General features: G+C 36.5%; 1 protein-coding gene across 1 annotated transcript in view; it reads right to left on the bottom strand.

Moving 5' to 3' along the window:
• The window catches only part of PREX2 (phosphatidylinositol-3,4,5-trisphosphate dependent Rac exchange factor 2), a 168,623-nt gene that overhangs the window by 84,437 nt on the left and 61,817 nt on the right, over positions 1–22,369 (bottom strand). The window contains exons 9-18 of the mRNA XM_085052989.1: positions 16,593–16,742; positions 13,842–13,986; positions 12,205–12,305; positions 8,308–8,411; positions 6,954–7,003; positions 6,323–6,398; positions 5,496–5,568; positions 4,198–4,340; positions 3,951–4,043; positions 2,522–2,670 (exon numbers count right to left, since the gene is read on the bottom strand). Of these exons, the coding sequence (XP_084909115.1) occupies positions 2,522–2,670; positions 3,951–4,043; positions 4,198–4,340; positions 5,496–5,568; positions 6,323–6,398; positions 6,954–7,003; positions 8,308–8,411; positions 12,205–12,305; positions 13,842–13,986; positions 16,593–16,742 (1,084 nt within the window). The remainder of the gene's footprint in view (positions 1–2,521; positions 2,671–3,950; positions 4,044–4,197; positions 4,341–5,495; positions 5,569–6,322; positions 6,399–6,953; positions 7,004–8,307; positions 8,412–12,204; positions 12,306–13,841; positions 13,987–16,592; positions 16,743–22,369) is intronic.

Below are 22,369 nucleotides of genomic sequence, written 5' to 3'. Positions count from 1 at the left end.
GCATATGAGACCCTCTGTTACCCTTAGGAGGGAGTCCTCTATTACAGCTACCCTTCTTTTCCTGTTGACAGAGGACGTCTTGATGCAGGATGCAGGTGCTGTTGTTTTTGGAGGCCTCACCATCCCAGAAGGATCTCTGCCCACCTCATCAGTTGCTTGGCCTTCCAGATCCAGAGCCCCATACCTATTGCAGAAGATTTGACCTTCTTGTCAGAGAAGGAGCAGGAACCTTCTTCCTGGTACATGCCGTGATGGGCTTCCAGCCTTCATCTTTGACAGACCCTTGGCTAACAGTCCTTGAAAAATTACCCTGCAGGGTTCTGAGTCCATCTGCTTCTTCACCACAATGGAGGTTCAAGACTCCTGGGAGTCTGAGACTGGAGCATTGCTGAAAATAATTGGCCTCTCTTTTGCTCCTTCACTCGAATAGTGCATAGCCTGTTCACTTGTTCCTGTGGCTCCTTCACCTGGTGACACAGCTTCTCAAACACAGCACATCCTCTGCAAAATAACTCTTTGTCAGCCCCAGCCTCACAAAGAGGCATCAGGCACTCCCAGCAAATTGTGCCTCTATGTGCTGAGTTTTCTTGAAATAATGTTTTGCCAGAGCTTTTCTGAGCAGCTACGCAAAGTATTGAGTCTTGTAAAGCAAGAATCATCTACTGCTGTTTCTATGACTGTAAGCACAGTGTGCTGCATTCCTGCTTGGTCTGAGAACAAGAGTAATAAACATACTGACAAACCTAAACAACGAAAACACAATTCTGAGAATCAACATTCACATCTACTCCTCAAAATTAAGCCCAGAGCTTGCCCAAAGTAAGCTAGTATACCCTCATGATATCAGCTCAGGGTCTAGAAAAAGAAACACAGCTGCTTTAGCCCTTATCAGAGCTAGTTAGGTCATGCATAACAGTGCACTGATTTAACTTTGCAGCCTTTCTATCCAGAGCCACTTCTGTTATTATTTCAGGGATCTTTGCCCCAAGCTCCATTTGCCATTGCAAAAGCAAACAAATTAAAATTGATGCTGAAAAATGATTTTAAAATACATTTGGACTGTAGCAAACTTGATTTACAAGCAGTTCTGAATAATAGAATTGTATAATTTCTTGTACTTCTGGGTTTTTTTCTCACATACATAATGTTAAGCATTTGGAGATGATTATCATCAGAGGTGAGATCCAAAAATTACTGGTCTATAATTTTTTTAAGTATTATAATATTTTGAGATTAATACATTTTCACTTGAAATATTTTGGTGAGTATAACATCATTTAATGTACTCATATAATAACTAGCATTAGCACTGATACCATCTATATGGTTGCATTGTGAAACTGCTTTGTGAACATGCTAATGAACATTGAAAGACCATCACTGGCAGTTTAGTATAAGAATTCAGGGGAGAACTGTCTTCTGTCAACTCAGTTCTGCTAGCAGCAGCTCCTGACAAAAAGCAGGGAGCACTGAGAAACAAATTTGACTCCTGGGAACTCTTCATTCAGTAGATCATCTCTCTCAACCTTGAAATTCACCCACATGTCAAGTCAGAAATTAAACCAAGATGTATAATGAAGAAAGGCCAACATATGACTTTTATGCTTTCTACAACCCTGTGGTTTGGGGGATTTTTAATAGTTATTTTTGTTTGCTTGGCAGTGGGAGCAGGTGTTGGAGTATCAGTCCAGATAATCATCTTTATGCCCTATTTATTTCTTTGCTCTTTAACCTGTTCTGGTTGTCATTTTACTTCTCCAGACACCTTTGCTTATTAACAGGAAAAACAGATCTTCAATCTACCACTTCACCAGAGCCATTTCTGAGGGAAAAACCCTGTGAATGGTGTATGGTAACAGTGGATGGCACCTCTTTATTCTGCAAATTTTGATCAAAATTACTCCTGACCAGCCTTTCTTAGTCTCCGTCTTCTTTGTTATGTATAGCCTAGCAAAAACAGCATTAAATTTACTAATATACTTATGCTCATTTACATTTTTACTGAACCCACCCATTAAGGCCTCACTTTGTGTTTCTTTCACATAACAAAACTTGTGTTTAGGTAGGAATGGTCAAAACTGTGTACAGAAATGCATCTGCTACATAAAGATGAGAAGCTGTTTATTTCATCCTGCTGTTTACACAACCAGCACACAAGCTGAAAGGGCCATGAGACCAAAGAGTCTGACTGTGCCAAACCAGCGACTAATCCCCAGACACAGGAATTTGTTTAATACACACAGCGAGAGATAAGTGAGCAAAACTGTCCATATAGTCAAGGAAACTTCATTTAGACTTGCAGTACCTGCATGTATTTAAAGCAGCAGAGCTGAATGTGATTCTTTTGCTGACACACGAATATAATAAAACAAAATCAAAGCAAATCAAATTGCTTGACTTTGCAAAGTTAGATCAGATACAGCATTTTAAATAACTTTACAGTAGTGCTCTCTGAAGTTCCACTGATCTTAAAATTCACTTCAGTTGTTTGTAAAATTTACCCAAAGGAATGATAACTTACTCCCGTGGTTTAGTGCTCACAAGAACCCGCAGGGGCTTTCTGCTGTTTAAACAGGCTTTCAGGAAGCAATCCACTTCACTGAAGGGTCGCAGAAAAACCAGGTCACCATTAATGGCAAAGATTTTCTTCCCAACTTCCAAGCCTGCCATCTAGAAAAAAACAACAGCTGTGTATATGCTTGCTTTTTATAACCACTAACATTATGTTTTCTTCTGCTGGCATGCAACCCCAACAGAAATAATGAGATTCACATTTTCTTTACATTCTTTATGTCTCCTTCACATACCACGCAAAAGGGACTTATACCACAAAATGCTTCTAAAACTCGTGTTGTTTTAACTCATTAACTCGTGTTAAATTCATGTGAAGGGTAAACACTCATTCTGAAGAGAGCTAAATACAAGACCTAGTCTTAATCAAGACTTTATGACAGTATTACAGTACCAGTTAATTCTTTAGTAGTTTACACAACAGTTTTGACTGAGCCATTTATTTTATGACAGTAATTAATTTGATCAACCATCATTTTTCAAAGGAACTAGAGTTTCTTTTCACAGAGAAAGACCTGATTAATATTTTAGTAAGTGAACATTTGTTACGTTGTTCCAAAACAAATGAGTTTTTAAACTTTGGTCTAACAAGAAAGGCACCATAGCCAGTTGAACGACAGGAGTACAGAGTAGCTCAAGGTATGGGCAAAGCCTTAGCACCATCTGAGATCACGGCAGAACCTGACTGCTAGAAATCAGCCTATATAGCTGTATAAGGCTGTAGCTGTATTGTATTATTCATTTGCTGTGTCTATTTATAATTTAATTTTTTATTCCATCATGAGATTTAGAAAGCCTTGAAATCTAAGTTTTTCTCTCATGAAAGAGCCCTGTACTTTATCTTTACATATATAGAGACTCCCATGCTGTTCAGTAGAATATGAATTTACCCAAAGAGCATCTAAAGCAATACTACCAAACAGGAAGGCTGTAATTTATTCATTCAGATTCTCAAATTCTAGGCTTTATCTACAGCTTGATACATCCTTTACTATGAAATGTATCAACTGCCACTCACAGACTAGCTCTATACTCATTTCATATTCTACCAAAAATATTTATTCCAATCATGATTAATGTCATCACCGGAATATTATAAAATGCCAACTTTTATATCATCACTCAATATGACAACTTAGCTGAGCAGAAAATAAGTGTTAGATAATAGTCAAAACAATGTTTTAAACAAACAAAAGAAAACCACAAAACAACAACAAAAAAAACACAGGAAGAAAAGGGAAAAATATTCATAGGCACAGCTTTCCTGGCAAGTGATCACTGTTACCTTCTACTACTATAGACCTTCCCAAATGATATACAACACCTACACCTGTGATCAAGTAAATAAAATATGGACGACAGCTTATAATATTCAGTACCTCAGCATTTGATCCTTTCTCCACCACTTTAATAATTGGCACCTTATTTTTATCTTCTAAACCAAAACCATAGGTTCCTTCATTAGACTTAATCTGTAAAATAAATTTTTAAAAAATATTGTTGAGAAAGGCATTAAGAAAAACTGAAGTATATCTTCATTAAATAACAATAAACTGTCCTAATCAATTGTCACTGGGACGAATTTTTTTTACTCATCGAAGCACACTATGATGGGGTTTCACTCACCAGTAATGACTTGGCTATGACATTTTCCACTACTTTCAGATCATGTTTCATGAGTCTATGCTTCATATTTGATCCTTCCATTTCTTCATCCGCATAAAAACGGAACAGCAGTGGTTCATCTTTAAATTCACTTTTCTCTAGCACTGCATGACAGAAACCACATATATTAATCTTTATTTTCTTTTGAATTTTTGAATATCATGTCTTTCATGAACCATAAAATTTTGAACATGCATACATGTACTGAATGATAGCAAACTATTTTTGTGTGTATGAATCAAGGGAAATCTGTTTTAACATACACAGCAATTGTTCTTTGAATCCATTACAGAAGGATAAGTATTACTAAGCTCATTTTTCAACTACAGCAACTGGATTCCACCAAGTTGAGAAAGACATATTAGCTTGAAATGGTTTTAGTGAAAATACCAAGCACAAGGTTTCTCCCTAAAAGGGATTTTAAAATATTTTTAATAGTTTTGCTGGGCAGCTGCTGAAGATGCTCACTACCACGTTCTGGCACTCTCCAGATGGTGAAGCATGCTGGGTTCAGAATTAGGAACGAGTTTGGTGGGGATGAGGAAGCAAGAAGAACAGCCAATGGATGCTGTTTGTGTGTTCAAAAGCCAAAGGAAAAGGGATGAACAACACCAGAGAGAATGTTCTCCCCCCTTGTCCAAACAAGCTGATAAAAAAAAATTTCTTCCTCTTTTCATTTCAGAAAATGATCTGCTACTTCAGTCCTTTCACTGAAATCTTTCCTCTGATGGTATTAAATGGGATCTTGCTCACCTTACTTTGGTGCTGCTCATATGTCTGCTCTCCTCTCCCTTCTTTGTTCTTTGCTGTCCTTATGATTTTCTCATTTTTCCACTTTCTCCCATTTTCACCACTTCACCTTTTTAGTCATGCTTCTCCATATTTTATTCATTGCCCCCCAAATCTCACATTTTTTTCCTATATAACTTTTTATTGTCTTGTCAGTGCCAACCCGTATTACTTTCTTAAGACATTTCTTGCAAAGTGACTAATAACACTGCCCTCACTAAATCCTTTAGAGGATGAATTCCTCAGCACGTGCTATAAAACTGGATATCATTTTCAGAGTATATAATAGCTATTGTTTTTCTTGAAGATTGTAGCATCAGTCTCTTCAGTGATACAACACTTAAACTTTCTTATACAGTATATGAACTTGTTCTGTAATATCTTTATCAGCCACTGCATTTCCTTCCAACTATGCAGATGTAACATTAAACAGAAAGTAAGCATAGCTTGTACAGAATGTATTTACTCACCATGGTGCATGAACCCATTATCACAAAGAGCTACACCAAATATCATAGCTTCCTCTCTTGTCCGGCAATCCCCCTGTTAAAACAGTACATTTTTTGAATATATTTTAATACATTAGCAAAATGGAAACTGTGCACAATGGCGTAATCTCACAGGGATGGCAGTTGCTGTAGATTACATTTACCACCACCACCAACTTTATGTATAAAGTTCTATCATACAGATATATACGGTATATACACATTTATCATAGAATCAGAGAGAGTGGCTTGGGTTGGAAGGGACCTTCATATGCTTTAACACTTTACAGTCAAAAATAAATAGGTAAAGACGTTAGTAAGACTGCATTCTCCATAAAAATGGAACAAAATAGAATATAAAAGCATTGAAGTTTTAAATTTTTATTTTATGAACCTAGTGCCTATTGACAAAATGAACAGGATACCCTGTTCTTTTTCCTAGTTTATTTAAAATGAAACAGAACTGATGGTAGCAAATTGGTATTGACTGTTGCCTATCTAGTTAGTAATTTAGAGTTCCTCAGTTCATGTCATTTTAAGCCATGGGCAGCATTATATGCTGAATCACAAAGCTAAGTGTCATCAAAACATTTCAATTCAATTTCAAATAAAGAAGATAAGCACTATAGAGATGAACAGCACAGCTGATGACTGCTGATTTCTTACTAGTTTAAGAGGATTACACTTACACACACTGTTCTAATAACTCCTATACAAATTGTTTGCATGTTGTTCTTCTTGATACATCACCAGCTTTCAAATTAGAATTTTAAAGCAAAACATACAGAAATCCAAAGGTATCTACTTGCCTGGGCAATCAACCAATCTATGAATTTGTTAGCCATAACCACAGATTTGTAGGTTCTCAAGTGATAGTCTTTATCCCTGTTCAAAACAACACAAAATAATTTTTAAAAATCAATCAAGAACTCAGAAGAAAGACAAAAATACTTGTAGTTTATAAACAACCTAGTGAAAGCATGAATTTAGCACTTAATAATGGTTGAGAAGTTTTCTCTGGAGGAAGAAAAAAGCAAATTAAGCCTTTCTTGTAGACAGAAAAGAGGAAGCTGATCACATCTTAATTGGGTGATATTGTCACTGGAGTATAAAGGCAGGTGTGCTACAGATGGGACTCTTGAAATAAGGCAGTGGAGTGTTAGTAAAGGAGTGTACTAATATCTACACTAAGCATGTAAGAATATCCATCAGGACCTAGGAGGCCCAAGAATATCCATTAAAAAAGTCATATTGAACAGACTTGGCAGCCATTTAGTGGTTCAGTTATGCTTTTTGTCTAGATAGCCTTTCAGTCTTATCTGATTGCTCTCAAAAGAGCAATCTTGAAAGGATGGGCTCGGTTCCTACATTCAAACACAGCATCTTCAGATCATGTACTTCTTCCAAATGACTCCCTCAGGATTTCCCAATTGGACTCACCTAATTACTGGGGTAAAGAGGCTGTGGAGGCGACAGTACAGCCGCACACCCTGTTAAAGAGAAAGAGGTGGTGAGTTAACCACAAGATCCCATCACAGACAAAAGGCACAGACACAGTAAGGAAGCCTGTATGCTGTAATATTTACATAGCAAAAAGGTCTGTTCCAATTTCTATGTATGTTCATGTGCCAAAACAATGTTTCCAGAACACAATATTAATGAATAAATTATGAGAATAAAAACATTTCCAATCTAACCTAAGCCCATTCACATGTAAAAAGAATTTGTTTTAATGTAGCATTAAAAAATTTGAAGGTTTGAAATACTTAGAAAGAAAAGCACACAAAAAACAAAGCAATGTTTCCATGCATTAAGGTTCTTCCAAACTGTGGTTGCTATTCTACACACAACTGAGTAATTAAAGTAAAAACCACTGCATTTCATTATATGCATCAATACTTTGCTTACAAATTAGAACTAATCAATTGTAAAAATGCAAAAAGATTCAAAGATTAGAATTGTTTTCTATTAAAAACAAATACATTATACATCTGATGTAGTTTAAGAAACTGCCATCAGAAAATTGTATTTAAAAATAGAAAACACATTAGTATTACTTAGCAAACTATCAAAAACCAATTATGGTCACAATATGAGAGAAGAGCAATGTATAAGAATTAAAAGTTGTGTCAAATTAGATTCCATCCTACTTTGCTCTGCCTGGGAATTCAGTATTGTAGATTCCTCTAGATGCACCTTACATTAACAAGTGCAGCCAAAAAATAAATTATACTGCAGTGTAATACCCAAATGCAGACGTTTTCTACTGACTAAAAATCATGACAAATTTTAATATTAGTGAGTTTAAAGGCAACTTTGATCAATCTTTTCATAATTCTCAGTAGCACAGATGGGTAGTACTACCCATGATATTTAAACATCTATGTGACTATAGATTTACTGCCTTGTTAGGGTGCCAATAAAGGACACTCAGATTTCAGAGAAATTTAAAAGCAGTTTCCTACATATATCTTCATATCTATGAAAAAGGACTGAAAAATACAATAGACTGAACCTGAGCTTCATGATCACCCTTACAGAAATACAAGCAATGAATCCTGAATATGATACTATTGACTAGCAATTCTAACTACATAATAGTAAACTTCCACTTTGTATTTAAAATGTGTAAGAACTAGCCAAAAGCTTACAAATGGGAAACTGACTTTGTTTCACTTAGAGTGGCAACTGTGAGGGGATGTTGTTTATCCCAGCATATCTTACATTAGTTTTCAAGCAGAATCTCAATTTCTGATGAGTTCTTCCTAATAATACCAACTATTTTATTCTGTACCTTGGAAATCACATCCTGCATCTCATTTCTGGGGTAGTATGTTCCATCATCATATCGGAATCTGTACAGCATATGTTCAGGTTTGAATTGGTGCTTATCTGTAACTAAATTTAAAAAAAAAAGTATTGTTAGATGACTTTCTGAAGAAACCAACGAGAGAGAGGAAGGTCAGAATAGTTTCGTCTAATAACAGCCCATTACACAGCAATAGGTAGATTTCAGACTGGGAGGGCAGGAAGCCCAATTAGATCATCTCCCCTAAGTTCCTTTATGCCGCTGGTGACAATATTTCTTACAACATTTAAGTACTACAGAAGAAAACAAAAAATTTCAAGTCACAGGGCAAAGAATAAGGAAGACAAAGAGGCAGGGGACAGCATGAAAAATTAGGTACTCAAACCTTTTTAATCTGCAATGCTTTTGCAAAGCTTACCAACCAAATAGCCAAAGAAGACTTATTTTGCAATTATTCATATCATTCTTCCAAATTATTTTTTGTCCTTATTCGTGATGAAGCCAGTCTTAGATGATTCAGTAAATGTACAAACACTTCACAAAAACATTTGACCAGTCTTGCAGTGGAAACAAAAGAGAGAGGAGCGTCTTCCCATATATACCCAGCTAAAAGTTTAAGTGCAAGAGACTGGCAATCATTACAAAGATATCGATAATCTATTTATTGCCCCAAAGGCCTGTGAAAAAGGATCTTCCAGAGTTACGCAAGATTCCAGCAACAAACCTCACAACTTCCAACATTTTGTCAAAACAGTCATGTCACAGAAAACAAAGCTTCTCCTGGAAATTGTACTGCTGCAAATCTTTCCGAAAAACAGCTGATCCATTTGATGGCTGAGGACAGCATCAGGCATTATCACCATCCTAAGATAACTACTTTACTAATTGCAGCTTTGCTTGCAGTTGTAAGCTTTAATTTTGAAAGTCAATTTACATGTCATCAACTGATAAACAAGGATGCTGTAATGTCTTCATTTATCGCAGTAACACACCTGACAGAATTAGGTAATTCTGTGCATGCCTTCCTGTACCAAATGATTAAGCCATCATACATAATTCTCTTCCAAAAATTTAGTTAGGCATCAAACTTTGCATAGTAAAGTCTGTATCACTTCTGTCTGTATCATTTTTCATGCCCCTTCAAGCTCTTCAGTATCTCCACACATCATTTGATACACAGACACAAAAACTGAATTTAATATATTAAGTGGTTTCACCAGTGTCATACGCAAGAGCAAAAAACCTTCTCCACCTGCATTTGATATATCTACTACTAGTAAAACCCAGGATGCTCTTCCAATTGCCTTGAACTGATGGTTCACGCTAAGGTGATTATCTGAAATAACTCCTAAACTCTTTTAGGTATCATTGCTTCTAAATACATGAGATACAGGGTACTAAATTTTCACATATAATGCCTAATATAAGTTTCTAAGTGAATTTTAATGGATTGCGGCAATTAACTAAGGAAAAAAGGTATCCTCTAGTTCTGTAATTAAAAAAAATTCCTACTGTTTAAGAAAAATATTCTACTAGATTAACATATGCAAGGCATTTTTTATAACCAGCAACTTCCGAAAATAAATAAACCACCATCAAGACAGTTTTGCCTAAAGCCAAATTATTCCTCGTTGTTACAAGGATGTGTTGGGAGGGAACCAGGATGCCAAAGCACCTTTCCTTTCTTGCATGCCCATGACAAACAGAGCAAGCTATGCCTTCTGAGGAACACAAGCACCACTCCGTCTCTGCAGTCCCAACTTACCACAGTGCACCAGAAACTAAGGGATTAGCTCCACAGAGATTAAACAGGCTGGGTTTCAAACACTTAAGCTCACAAAAAGCTGCATTACCACTAAAATAAGAACACCCAAGTTGATTTGCGTGTCATTTCCAACACTGTACTCACATTTATGCTGGGATAAATGCTGATACACCATACACTAAGAAAAGGGAACTGTATCAGGTTTAAACTGGTCTTTTTAAAATTTTTTTTTACCAGGGTAATTTTAAATAAGATCATTACATCAGTTCAGGAAACTGCACAGGCACACAAATACATATTCATTTTAAAACTCTCTGATATTCAATTTATTTTTGTAACTGTGAAGCTCCTTAATCCATTGAGACAAAGCTTTCATCTTCAATCAGCTGCAGCAAGTGAGTGGACAAAGTATCTCACTCGACTGACTGATATCAGTAATTTCAAATATCAGAGAATTCCACCAGGAATTAAAACTGCAGCATAGAAACAAATTTTTCCCCTTACATAAAAGTGGAGGAGGAAAAAAAGGAAAAACTGTAACTTTTCTGCTTGCCAGCATTCACACCCCAGGAAGTCAAACAATGTCCATCACAACATGATTCTGTCATTGCTAGATTGAACTCCAGCACAGTGAGAATAATGGCCAGCCTAGTGAATATGCAAACTCTTAACAAAGGCCTCTACAATATTTGCAATGTAAATAACAGCCAAACTTTCTTTCTCCCTTGCTCCCTCTGTGAAAACAGATGGTTCATTCAACTTTATTTTAAGAATGCTATTTTCAGGGAACCACAGCTGGATTCACTATTCAAAGTAGCATGTCTGGCTCCCATTTCTATGCTCTAATATAATTACCCTTTTATCTCATGAAATTACACAATATTCATTTAACTCTGCATTGAGAAAATCTATGGGTGTATTTAGGATATAAATTACAAGATCAGTAGAAGAATCTCTGGCAACAGAACCATTCCATTGAAAACAATTCAGTGTGTGTAGTAAACATAATAGCATCTGACATTTGAATGATGGTGGAGGAAAATCATGTAGACTGACATTAAAGAAATAAAGACTACATGACTACTGATGAATAACCTTAAGGTTTTTCCTCCTACTCTGCATATGTTTAAAACATACACAACTAAGTGGCATTATGTTTCTCTCACTTACTTTCCAGTCAAAGACACTAAAATCATTGCAAAGAACTTAAACTAAGTATTCATTTCATTGCTGGCTGGAGTATTGAAGTATTAAAATGTATGCTATCAAAGATTCCATCTAAATTTACACCCTGGATCTATGATGGAACAGTAACTAACTCAACAGCTTTGTTTTGAATGATTGTATCTATCGTATGTGATTCTATAAAATGTGCCTTCAAAACCAGAAATTTACTTATACGGTCCTGTTAGACTATACCTCAAAATAACGACAGAAAAGAGAACATGGTCTGGTAAGAGAAAAATGTTGTCAATGCAAAATACTTGCAGAAATCAAACCTTCTTGTTGGCTAAAAAAATGAACAATTTCAGTGATATTTCTCTCCACAATGAGCTACATGCAGAGAGCTGACCGCAAATTTCAGCATTAAAATACCATTTTAGTAACTATACAATGCAGTTAAAAGAATGTCTTAAAATTCAAAAGATTAAACTGTTGGGTTATAAGTTCATCACCTGCACTTGTAACATCTAACAGATGAGCAGACACATTTATCAAAACAGCTAACTCACTATCTTGTAAAATTCTTAGTTGAATACCTATCCCTAAAATGCCTGGCCTTTATAAAGGTTCAAATCCTTAAAGGCAGTGTACCATTCTGTGTTCCCCCATAATTTCTTTTTGCTTACAAGAAAACAGCAATGTTTCTCTAGGTCCTTTTTTCCAATGTTGTGGTCCCAATGGCACAGAGGAAATCTGATTAAATCAGTGGAGCTTTTCCCAGTAAATTTGCTATGGACATGGACAATGGCCCCATGAGGGCCCTGCAAGGACATAATGCAGAACCAACAAGCTGTCTTTCATTAACAAGACCATTTTTTGTGAAACAAATTTAAGTCCACTATAATTACAACAATTATCTTGAAAACAAGTAAGTTAAAACTAACTATATTTACCATGATGAATAATGCCATTCTCTAATAAAGCTTGGCCAAGATGAACACCTTCTTCAGATTTGTGTATCTCTCCAATTTCCAACAGCCAGGACACAAATTCACTAAAAAAAGATACAGAAAACAAACTTTTCATCCCATACCACCAAATCTATTGCATTTCCCTCTCCACTACTAGTGTTTCTTACTAGTCTCATAAACTATTCCTTAGCCCAATGATCCTCAAAATATCACACCACCTTGAAAAAACCCCACTCTTTACCACTTTCGTATTATTTTGACATAAACACATAAAGTTTCCCATGACATGTCTTTTCTGCTCAGAAGTTTTCCATGCATGAAGTTAACCTGGCACATAGTGAGGATTTTCCATGTTTTCTGGGATGTCCTCAACTAGCATAGCCACATTTGACCAGACAGACCAATATAAGGCAATCCCAGGCATTCCTACCGCACTGCCCAGGGCAGAAATGCCATGATGGCAGAACATAACCACAGTATGACAGAACAATAGGCTTGTTACTTCCAAGGTGTGTCAAACACACTGACATCCCAAGCATATACACCAAGTATATATTTCATGTGCAAGAAATGCCCGACGTGTATCGAAATAAAGCCAATGCAGTTCAGAGACATTGGATCCAAAGCACATAAGATGGGCATATTACAAAAAAAAAAAAAAAAGCATAATGAGGTAGTGCAACCTTCACATCCATGGGTTTTATCTGGTGACCCAGGGACCAGGAGAAGCATTCTTGAAAAAGGTCCGAAGATAGCACAAAAAAGAAGCCATTCCATGGTAGGTTTAAATGGCTCCTCACCATGAGTGTGTTCTTCACCTGCATCCAACAACTTCACTGAGGAAATATGGTTCAACCATAACTCAATCATTAATCCTAATCCTGGTTTCAATTCTCTTCAACTATGTCACTTCTGACACCACATAAGAATCTCCCAAGTTCATTTTCACTTTTGAACCCAGTGGTATCTTCTCTACAGCTTGTTTGTGCAAAATTCAATGCATTTTATAAAAATGCTTTTCATATTTAACTTATGGTCATAAGTTTTCATACTTATCTTATGGTCAAATGAAATAAGTGATAACCCCACTGTCTCTCTAATGATTTTTTTTTCATATGCACATTTTTGGGGTATCTGTTTCTCCTTCAGTCTTTGAAGGCATAACATGGCATTAGAAAGATCGTCCTGATAATTTAAAACATGTAAACCTCATTTCATAACTCTGTTCCTGACCTTCAAGCAAGAGAAGGACAGGAGCCATTTTAAGAGGCAAAGATTATTTAGTGGAATAAATAAAATTTTACACTCCAAACAAGTCACTACAGAGACAACATGCATTAAACAAGTTGGGAATTATTTCTCAAAAGAAACTAATTAATTTGATGTTGTTCCATATTTTTATTGTGCTTTTGCAGCCTTGTCTCTTTACAAGAACTACTTTGCAATATGAGTATACATTCTTAGATTTCAGGCAGACCATTTTACATTTTGGCAAATTCTGTGAGGCAAATAGGCCTAACAGACATTACAAATGAAGTGTGGTTTCCGCAGAATCCCAAAGAAGATTTAAAATATGGTGAAAGATGGTAAGAATTCATGCTATCAAATGCATATATTACCTTCCAAGAAAGCATTTGGGGAAAGTGGTTAATTTCCTCTTCCTGTCTTTGATGAGATTCCCTTGTTTGCACATCATTTTGTACAGTCTTTCTCCTTGCTCAGAGATCATCACCCAAGTGTCCTGTTCCATGCCCAATTTTAAACCTGCCAAAAATGCATTAACATTTTATGAAGTGATATTGACATCATATTTCAGTATCTTCCCTGAAATGGAGAAGCAATACTAATATTTTACATACAAAAAAAGGTAAACTGTTCTTCATTATTTTCTCACAATCAAGTTAAACCATGAACATCTGATCTTCATCAAGCATAACCAAAGATATTTTTCTCACAGGGCAGTTAAATTGTTACTCTATTGACATCACCATTGATTTTGTAGTAATAACAGACCTCATTATATAAACATTTGCAAGGGAGTAGCCATGTCTTCAACAAATTTAAAATAAAGAGCCTCGTTTTGCTCTTACCATGTGATAATAAAAAGATCTTTAATTGAAGGAATGTTTTTCAAATTTCCAGTTAATAGCAGTAACAAGTTATCGGCTATACATATGCCAGTTTCACATAGATAATTCACCCCTTTTCCACAAAAGCATTCAGGCTTGGCAGGGGAGTTGGAACTAGATGATCTTTATAGTCCACTTCAACTCACACCATTCTATGATATTCTATCTGAGTAAGGGTCTGGTATTTCTTTAGTTCTGAAAACACAGCCTGAAAAAAATGTGTCTGTCATGAAAAAAAGCTAACAGTGGTACTGGGCATGGAATAAGGAGTGTCTCTCATTATCCATGAACCAGCTAGGGATCACCCTATTTATTTGTATTTATTTGTAACACAAACAAATAAAATTTGAAGTACCCCAGGGAAAAGCAAATTTAACTAATATACTATTTCTGGAGCTTAAAGGATGTTGATGCTTTTATTTATATTGACTTTTTGATTCAGGTCATCACAGCCTCATGAGTCTTAAAGATTATCACCTTTTAAATAAATTTCTAACTTGCTGAATGCCTCAGGTGTTTACATGAAAGCCACCAAATTGACAGAAAATTTCTGCAAGAAGTTTTCAGTACAGCTTGATTTCTGCTAGCAGAAAATACAATCTACGAAGGGGTCCTAGTTTTGATTACAAAAGCTGAAAATTCTGCCAAATTACTTAATTCAGGGAATTCCCTCATTTTTGCCCAGCTCCTGTTACATGGATTCCAGATAAAGGTACAGATTTAGTTTCTCTCAGTCCATTCAATCTCTAAGTCTTCCAACTCATTTGGTTTTTGAAGATTCTGAGTTGCAATCTGAATCTATGTATGCCCCAAACTGTCTCCTCTCTGTTTCATGGTTGTCTCCTTGGTGGCAAACCCACTGAGTACATCAGGAGCTGAAAATTTCCAGGAATCATAGGATGCTAAATCCTAAGACATGCCTTGGCTTTGGGATGTCCAGGTTGCTAAGGTTTACCTCAAACTCCTCTCTACTACCAGCTGCTAAATTGATTAGTGTGAAATAGCAAGAATTCATTAACATAAAACACTCTTTTTATTTCTTTCCTCAAGTATCAGGAGCATAAGGGAGACATGAAACTTAGCAGAGAAGTGAGATTTACTGAAAGCTTTTTAGTCAGTTCAGGACAAGGGCCTATACAGAAGCAGACAAACCTGGGGGTTTTCTGTGTTTGACACCATCTCTACCACACTGCTTTCTCATTTGTTATTTTTAAAAATGCTGAGTGTTTAGACCTCTAAAGCATCTTTTTAGCTGTTCTAATAGTGATTCATGATGACACTACTGATTAGCCAGTGCTGAGACACCCTACATGAAACTCTGGTCCTACAATAGATGCTCTACAAGCACCCAGTATTCAACTTTAAAAGACCAAAGAAAATATTGTTAGTGTCCATTCACAAGAGGCACTAAACAGTTACTGCACCAGGTGATAGAAAATCCACACAGATCAGGAAAAGAATCACAGATCAGAATACAAGGTCATGGCTCCAGATAACATTATCAAGGCTCCAAATAACATTACTAATTAGGATGTTTGAGCTCACAAATGAAATTAGCTCCAGAAAATGATGATGTGTCATGTATCCCTGCTTCTACTTTGTGCTGGGTTCACCTTCAACACATGAAGTTACTTGCGGTCACATTTGAGATCAGGATTATATTTCATCCAAGTATTCTTCCACCTTCATTCAGTAACTCAAAAAGCTAGTGGTTTTCCAATGATGATTGGAAATGGTGATTACTTTCTTGGGTAGGGGAGAATATATCCAAGATGGAGCTGTGAGTGTGCTCTCACTCACATTTCACTTTGGATTGTCTGCATTAAGATCCAACACAGAAATCCTGCTCATTTCAGTGATTCAAACGGTCAGTCACCAAAGGAACAGGTGCCTACAAATCCCACAAGGCATTTAGGATAGACCCTCAGATACCACAAACCACGATGGTACACAGGCCTCAATGAATTTAGGACAATTTATACCGGTTGAGGATAAGCTGTAAAGTCACAGATTGAATCACCTCCCACTTCCCAAACAGCAATCACTACCAGCATATATGATTCAAGACATTATGTCCTTCCCAGTACAAGTTTGATTTATTTTTCCCAGGCTGGTATTCATAAATCTTCAGCTGAACCTGACACCACAAGTTTGCCTAACAGCTGGTTTTGCTTTCTGTTTCGACATAAAAATACAGTATGACTTTCTGGCAAAGCAACACAAGGCAGTTTATTAGCCTACCTTTTCTTCTCTCTCGCTCTTTCAAAATAGCTTCCAGCCATTCTTGCTTCTCTTCAGGTGTTTTTGCCATGCATACAAACCATTTATTCTTTGCTGTATTGTGGATCTTCCAGCCATTAATAACAGTGTGGCCACTGCTGTGGTAGTCAGCTGGGAATAGATAAAATTGCTTAAAGAGCACCAACTCTTAAAAAAAGCAATAGCAATAGTTGTCACAATTACTAAAAACTCTTATCACTACACATAAAAGCCCAGAAAGTACATAAGAATAAAAATTAATTTGAAGTTATCTGTGCCACCTGTGATCTATGTTATAACTTCATAAAATGTTGTTTTAATTTTAGTAAAGAATGTCCTTCGTAAAGTGTAACAGAATTGCCTAGCATGTGGAAGGAAGGCATAAACTCGACACTAAAACAGGCTATTTAGAAGAAAAGATAACAGTACTTGGAGTACCTTTGTATTAAATTGTAATAAATAATTCCTTAAACAAGCAGCATTGTGCTTTTGCCCCTTAAATTGCTCGGAGTTGCTGTGCTGATTGACTGATTTACTACTAAGTGTAACAAAGGACTAAATATATACAATATATTTTTAAAAAATACAATTTCAATTTCACAAGTAATCAAAGCACAGATATTTGGTGTAGCTTAACTCGTTACCTGAATAAACTAATATCTATCCTTACTAGTTTAAACAAACTGAAATATAACGAAGATGTTTCTGATCTAAAACCAAATGCATAATTTTTGAAATATGTTCCTAACAGCCATATGCTCAGTGTGCACATTACAAGGGAGGTGCACATTACAAGAGACGTAAGGGTAGCTGATATTCTTAGATAACTTGAACTCCCAACACTTAACAAGTAAAAGTATCTGTGCTACAGAAATCAAACTATTTAGTACTCCTTACTCTTAATTGACTTCTATAGCATTTGATTTTATGATGCTAGGTCATAAATCTCAATCAGAAATACAGATTAAAATACTAGAGCTAGCAACTACAAGACAAGACATTAAGAAAAATCAAAGGTCAATATTTTCTCACCACAAACTTTCATTATGAGGCAAGAAAGTCCTAAGGCCAACCCTGAACTAGTGCAATAACTACACAGCTTTTTCTTTGGTAAATACTTTTTCAGCCCTGTTTTTTATGATGAGATGGGATTTTCTGAAGCTGAAACCCTTGCTGAAATGCTTGCTAAGATTTATCATAAATCTCAGCAGACATGCCAGTATCCTTTCAATAACTTTGCATTTTAATTAGATGGAAAGCAGCCAAGCTTTGTGTACTGGGCTGGGAAATGTCAGGAACTACTAGAAAATCATGAGACTGATGGCTAATTTCTAAACCAACAAAACTTTCTACTACTCAAAGCACGTACAAAAAGTGCTAGCAAGTCTATGACAGGAGAAAAAATGAAGTTATTTTTGCAACATCACGTTTATGCCACTTACCTATTTATCATTTTATTTGCATTGCCTATGCACAATATCCTTTGTCCCTTTGAAAACATTGTTTCTTGAAAACTACCCATCATACTATTCATGCACTCTCAGAAAATCAAACTCAAAAGTCAAGGACAAGAAATTAGTCTCAAACAGAAGCTCTTATCTGACAGACTGGAGACCCTTGGAGATCAGAGGCTGGAGAAAAAAAAGTTAAGGTCCCTTTGTTTATTTATTAAGTTAGAAGTGAATACATATAAAACTGCAGGGTCATAATTTTCCTGTGGTTTTATTACTGTAAATCCATCATCACAAGGCATTGTGTAGGGAAATAATATGATCATCGATGCACTGAACCATAACAGTTAAAACTGTGGCCTGGAGCACACTGGCTGTTTGACCACATTTACCTCACACCACCACAAACTCACCGAATTCTGTGAAAGTCCAATCACCAATCCAGGTACTATTCACTGCCTACTGTATGCAGAGGGCAATGAGTCCAGGTGGAGGAAAACACGTAGCTGTTGCCCAGTTTTGCTACAGTAATGCACTGCTGGGATGCCCACTTTGACTTCAGCCCCTAACTGCAACACCTCTGCTTTCTCCTTTGCTCTTCATGCTCCCCATGAAGGGAAGCAATCCATACAATCCTCCAAGGCTCCCGTGAGCAATTTGCTCTCCCCAGTACACCCACGTCCATAGCCAAGAGCATTTCAGCATTACACTATCATCCCATATAAACTCCTACCTTCTTTGGACTGGCGATCAGGCAAAATCTGGTCAAGAGCTGCTGGCCAGCCAGGAGGTATGCATGTCCTGACTGGCCAGCTGCTCTGCACATATGCACACTCTCCACACAAATGTAATCACAGCTGCCAGTCAGGCTAGACAAATAATTTGCAAACCTGACATAACGGTTAATGAAGGAAGAAGAGCATGAGACTGCAGTTGCTCCATGCAAAGTCTGAACAAGCATGATCACCCAATCATTAAGCCAACAACTTCCCTAGGAAAGGTGATGAAAGATGACATCTTTTAATGTTACTTGGTAATACATTAAAGCTTGTAATTTGGACTGCAATATATTATTCAAAATTCAAGACTCCAAACTGCAAGGGATGCATAAGAAGCAATCTGTTGCAGTCATATACAATGGAATTTTCTTCTTCTCTTTAAAAAAAGAAGTCTCCATATTGAAGTGCTTTTAAGTTTCTCAGACTTAGAGGTTCTTAGGAGTATCAAAGCTCAGAAATACCAAGGAAATAAGTGCTGTACAATATCAACTGCCGTCCTCCATGTATACTTTTTGATGCAGTTTCTAGTTACTTTTATAATGTTGTGTTTTTTCTGTATCATGCCTTATTTCAAGACTAGAGGGGACACAACTACTATACTAGAGGCAAACATAAATCTGGTATTTCCTACGTCTCAAATGCTTTTCTTCATAAACTAAATACCGTTCATTTAATGGCTGGTGAATACCTTTAGGAATTTTTTTTCTCTCAAAACTGAATTTTAAAACCTGCTATGGAAAAAATAATACCATTATCATAAAACCACCTTTCTAATACTTGCAAGTGGTTATGTAGCCACATTGTTTTAAGATCAAAAATAGTCTGCCCTCATAAGTAATATGCATTCCACTGTAATCAGCGTAATCAAGAGAAAGCAGAGTGCTCCATGGTGCTGAAACAAAAAAAGAAAGCTTACACCAACTGTACTGCTCAGCCAAGGCCTAATTTCATCAAAGAAAAATTGCTTTTCAGAAAAAGCTTTGTTAATTTCTGTAGGCATGTCATTAGCATGATAATAAACCACACTGGGAATCTGTTTTGCTATTTCTATGCTTCTACTCACAAACAACGAAGAGCACATTCCTACATCTCTCAATGCTGAGAGCAAACACTCTCAGTGGCCCTGATCCCTGGAGCTCCATGGTTCCTTATACAAAGTGAGCAGGGGATCCCAAAATCTGCAGTAAGAAACTGTGAAAGTATCATCTAGACTCAATAATCTTTAATGTTTATAAAAAAATCCATCTGGAGTGCATGACAGAGTACTGCACAGATATGAAGATATAAGCACTCTGCACACAGAGCTTCCACTCTAAATTAGGGATTACAGAAAGTGATAGGTAATAGATGATTAAAGAGAATAAAATAATCCAATACCAAAAAAGCATATGCAAAGCTAATGTGAGTGACACTAGGACAACCATATTACTCCTCCTGGGAATGTGGTAAGTAAAAAACAAGCAGCAGAATAGTACTGGGTTACAGTTCAAACATGCATGACTACAGGGGATGAGAAACAAGACATCTGGGTGTAGCAAATGAGAACAGTAAAGAAAGCAGAACAGAGGAAGGTTAAAGAAGGACATCATGATCTGAGCAAAAGAAAAAATATCTGTGTGAGGAGAGGGAATATAGAAGTCTCACAAGGACAGAAAACAGCAGGTAGGGTTAAATAAAAAAGAGGAGAGGGTGACAAGAAAAGGGCAGAAAGGTGTCACAGGCCAGGGAATTAACCCAAGCATTTCCATATTTCAAAGAGAACCACAGAAAGGAGGGATGAAATAGCAGTAATTACACGGAAAAATAAATTTTAGGATATAGGATAAACTGAAATGGGAAAAGCAGAAAATGTGGCAATAAGGAAAATAAGCAGGTAAGAAGAATCACAGAACAGTTTGGGTTGGAAGGGTCCTTAGAAATCACCTGCAATGAGCAGGGACATCTTCAGCTAGATCAGATTGCTCAGAGCTCCATCCAACCTGACCTTGAATGCTTCCAGGGATTGAGCATCCATCAACTCTAATAAGTTAGAAATCAACCAAACTATTAATGACGTCACAGAAGTGTGGAAAGGAGTATGGATTTTGGAACCTGTGTATATAAAAGTGACAAGATTTGGTATGGCTCAGGAGAGCAAGTGGGATAGAAGCATGAACCCTCCAGGACTGGATACAAGGTTTTGGGAAATGGGGACAGTAGCAAAATTTCCTGTGGCTGAAGGAAATTAGACTACTGGCATCTGGAGCATAGAGGAAGACTGTGCTTTGCCACATTATACTTGAAGACTCATTGAGGAAGAAAACAAACAGCCAGGAAGGAAAATGTGTGAAAAAGATCAAGGACTGAATATCTAAAACCAGTAAATGAAGAAAGGTAAGACAGATAGAGAATCCAAGAAATATTTTCTAAAGCCAACACTAAATTCATGGCAATATGTGGGTAGGAATCAGTGAAAGAAGAATAGTTACAGAATTCTTGGAATATTCATCAGGAAGAATTTGGTGGGTATAATCCTCTGGACACATGTAACGTTAAGACTTACAAGCAAAGAGATGCTGTCTTAGAGAGTGACATGATGCAGACAGGGAAGCTGCCTTTTATTGCTAAGCATATTTAGGAAGATGAAAGAAAATAAATGAAAAGGAGTCAAATACTACATAACAGAAAAGACTGAAATAATCAACTCTCTTTTTTGCATAAACAAAACACAGATTTTATACAAATAAAGCTAAACGTTGGGCAGGGATACAGGCTGGAAAAGGGGAATAGCAGGATAAAAAAATATTGAATAAAATATATCTAATTCAAAGAGGCTTGAAGAAATTCACTACAATGTACCCATAGACAGCTTGAAATCACTAACTAAATCAGTGAGCCTGATGAAGGACATAACCCAAAACAGATGTCAAAGAGTTCATACAAAAATATCTGGTAAGCAAAGACAATGAATCAAGGGTGACACCATAGAGCTCTACCTTATGTTCAGCATTTTTCATTATTTTTACCAATAGCTTAAACAGTTCAGTGGTAACACTGTTCATGGAACCAAGTCAAGGAGCATTTCAAGAGCTTTGGGGAACAAGATGTGAATTCTGAATGCTTAACAAATTGTAGAAGTGGTAAGACAAAACTCAGTACAGAAAAGAAAGTAATTATCAGTCCTAATCTCAGTCATTAACATGGTATAAAATATAATGGGACAGGCACCCCCACGGCACAAAAGCTCTGCTCTGGTATTCTGAAACGCAAATGAAAAGACTAAAAAATAATGCTCTCAGAAAAGCCAAACAATCCTGGGATTAGTAGCAGACATCCCCCATTATAGCACTACAGTAATTATTCTGCCCTACCTGGCACCAGTAAAATTTCAGCCTCAGACACTTCAGTTATGAATTTCGAACATTTATTTATGTAATTTCTTGATAAAATTGAATGTGAATGACAAAAGACGGAAGAAAACTGATCAAAAAATGAAACCAACAGAAAAAAGATAAAATAATAAAATAAGAAATAATAAAATAAAAACACA

The sequence above is a fragment of the Lichenostomus cassidix genome, chromosome 2, assembly GCF_008360975.1.
Source record: "Lichenostomus cassidix isolate B80296 chromosome 2, HeHo_3.0, whole genome shotgun sequence".
NCBI classification, from domain to species: domain Eukaryota; kingdom Metazoa; phylum Chordata; class Aves; order Passeriformes; family Meliphagidae; genus Lichenostomus; species Lichenostomus cassidix.
The sequence above is the reverse complement of the archived record's forward strand: the minus strand, read 5'-3'. Positions and strand labels throughout refer to the sequence as shown.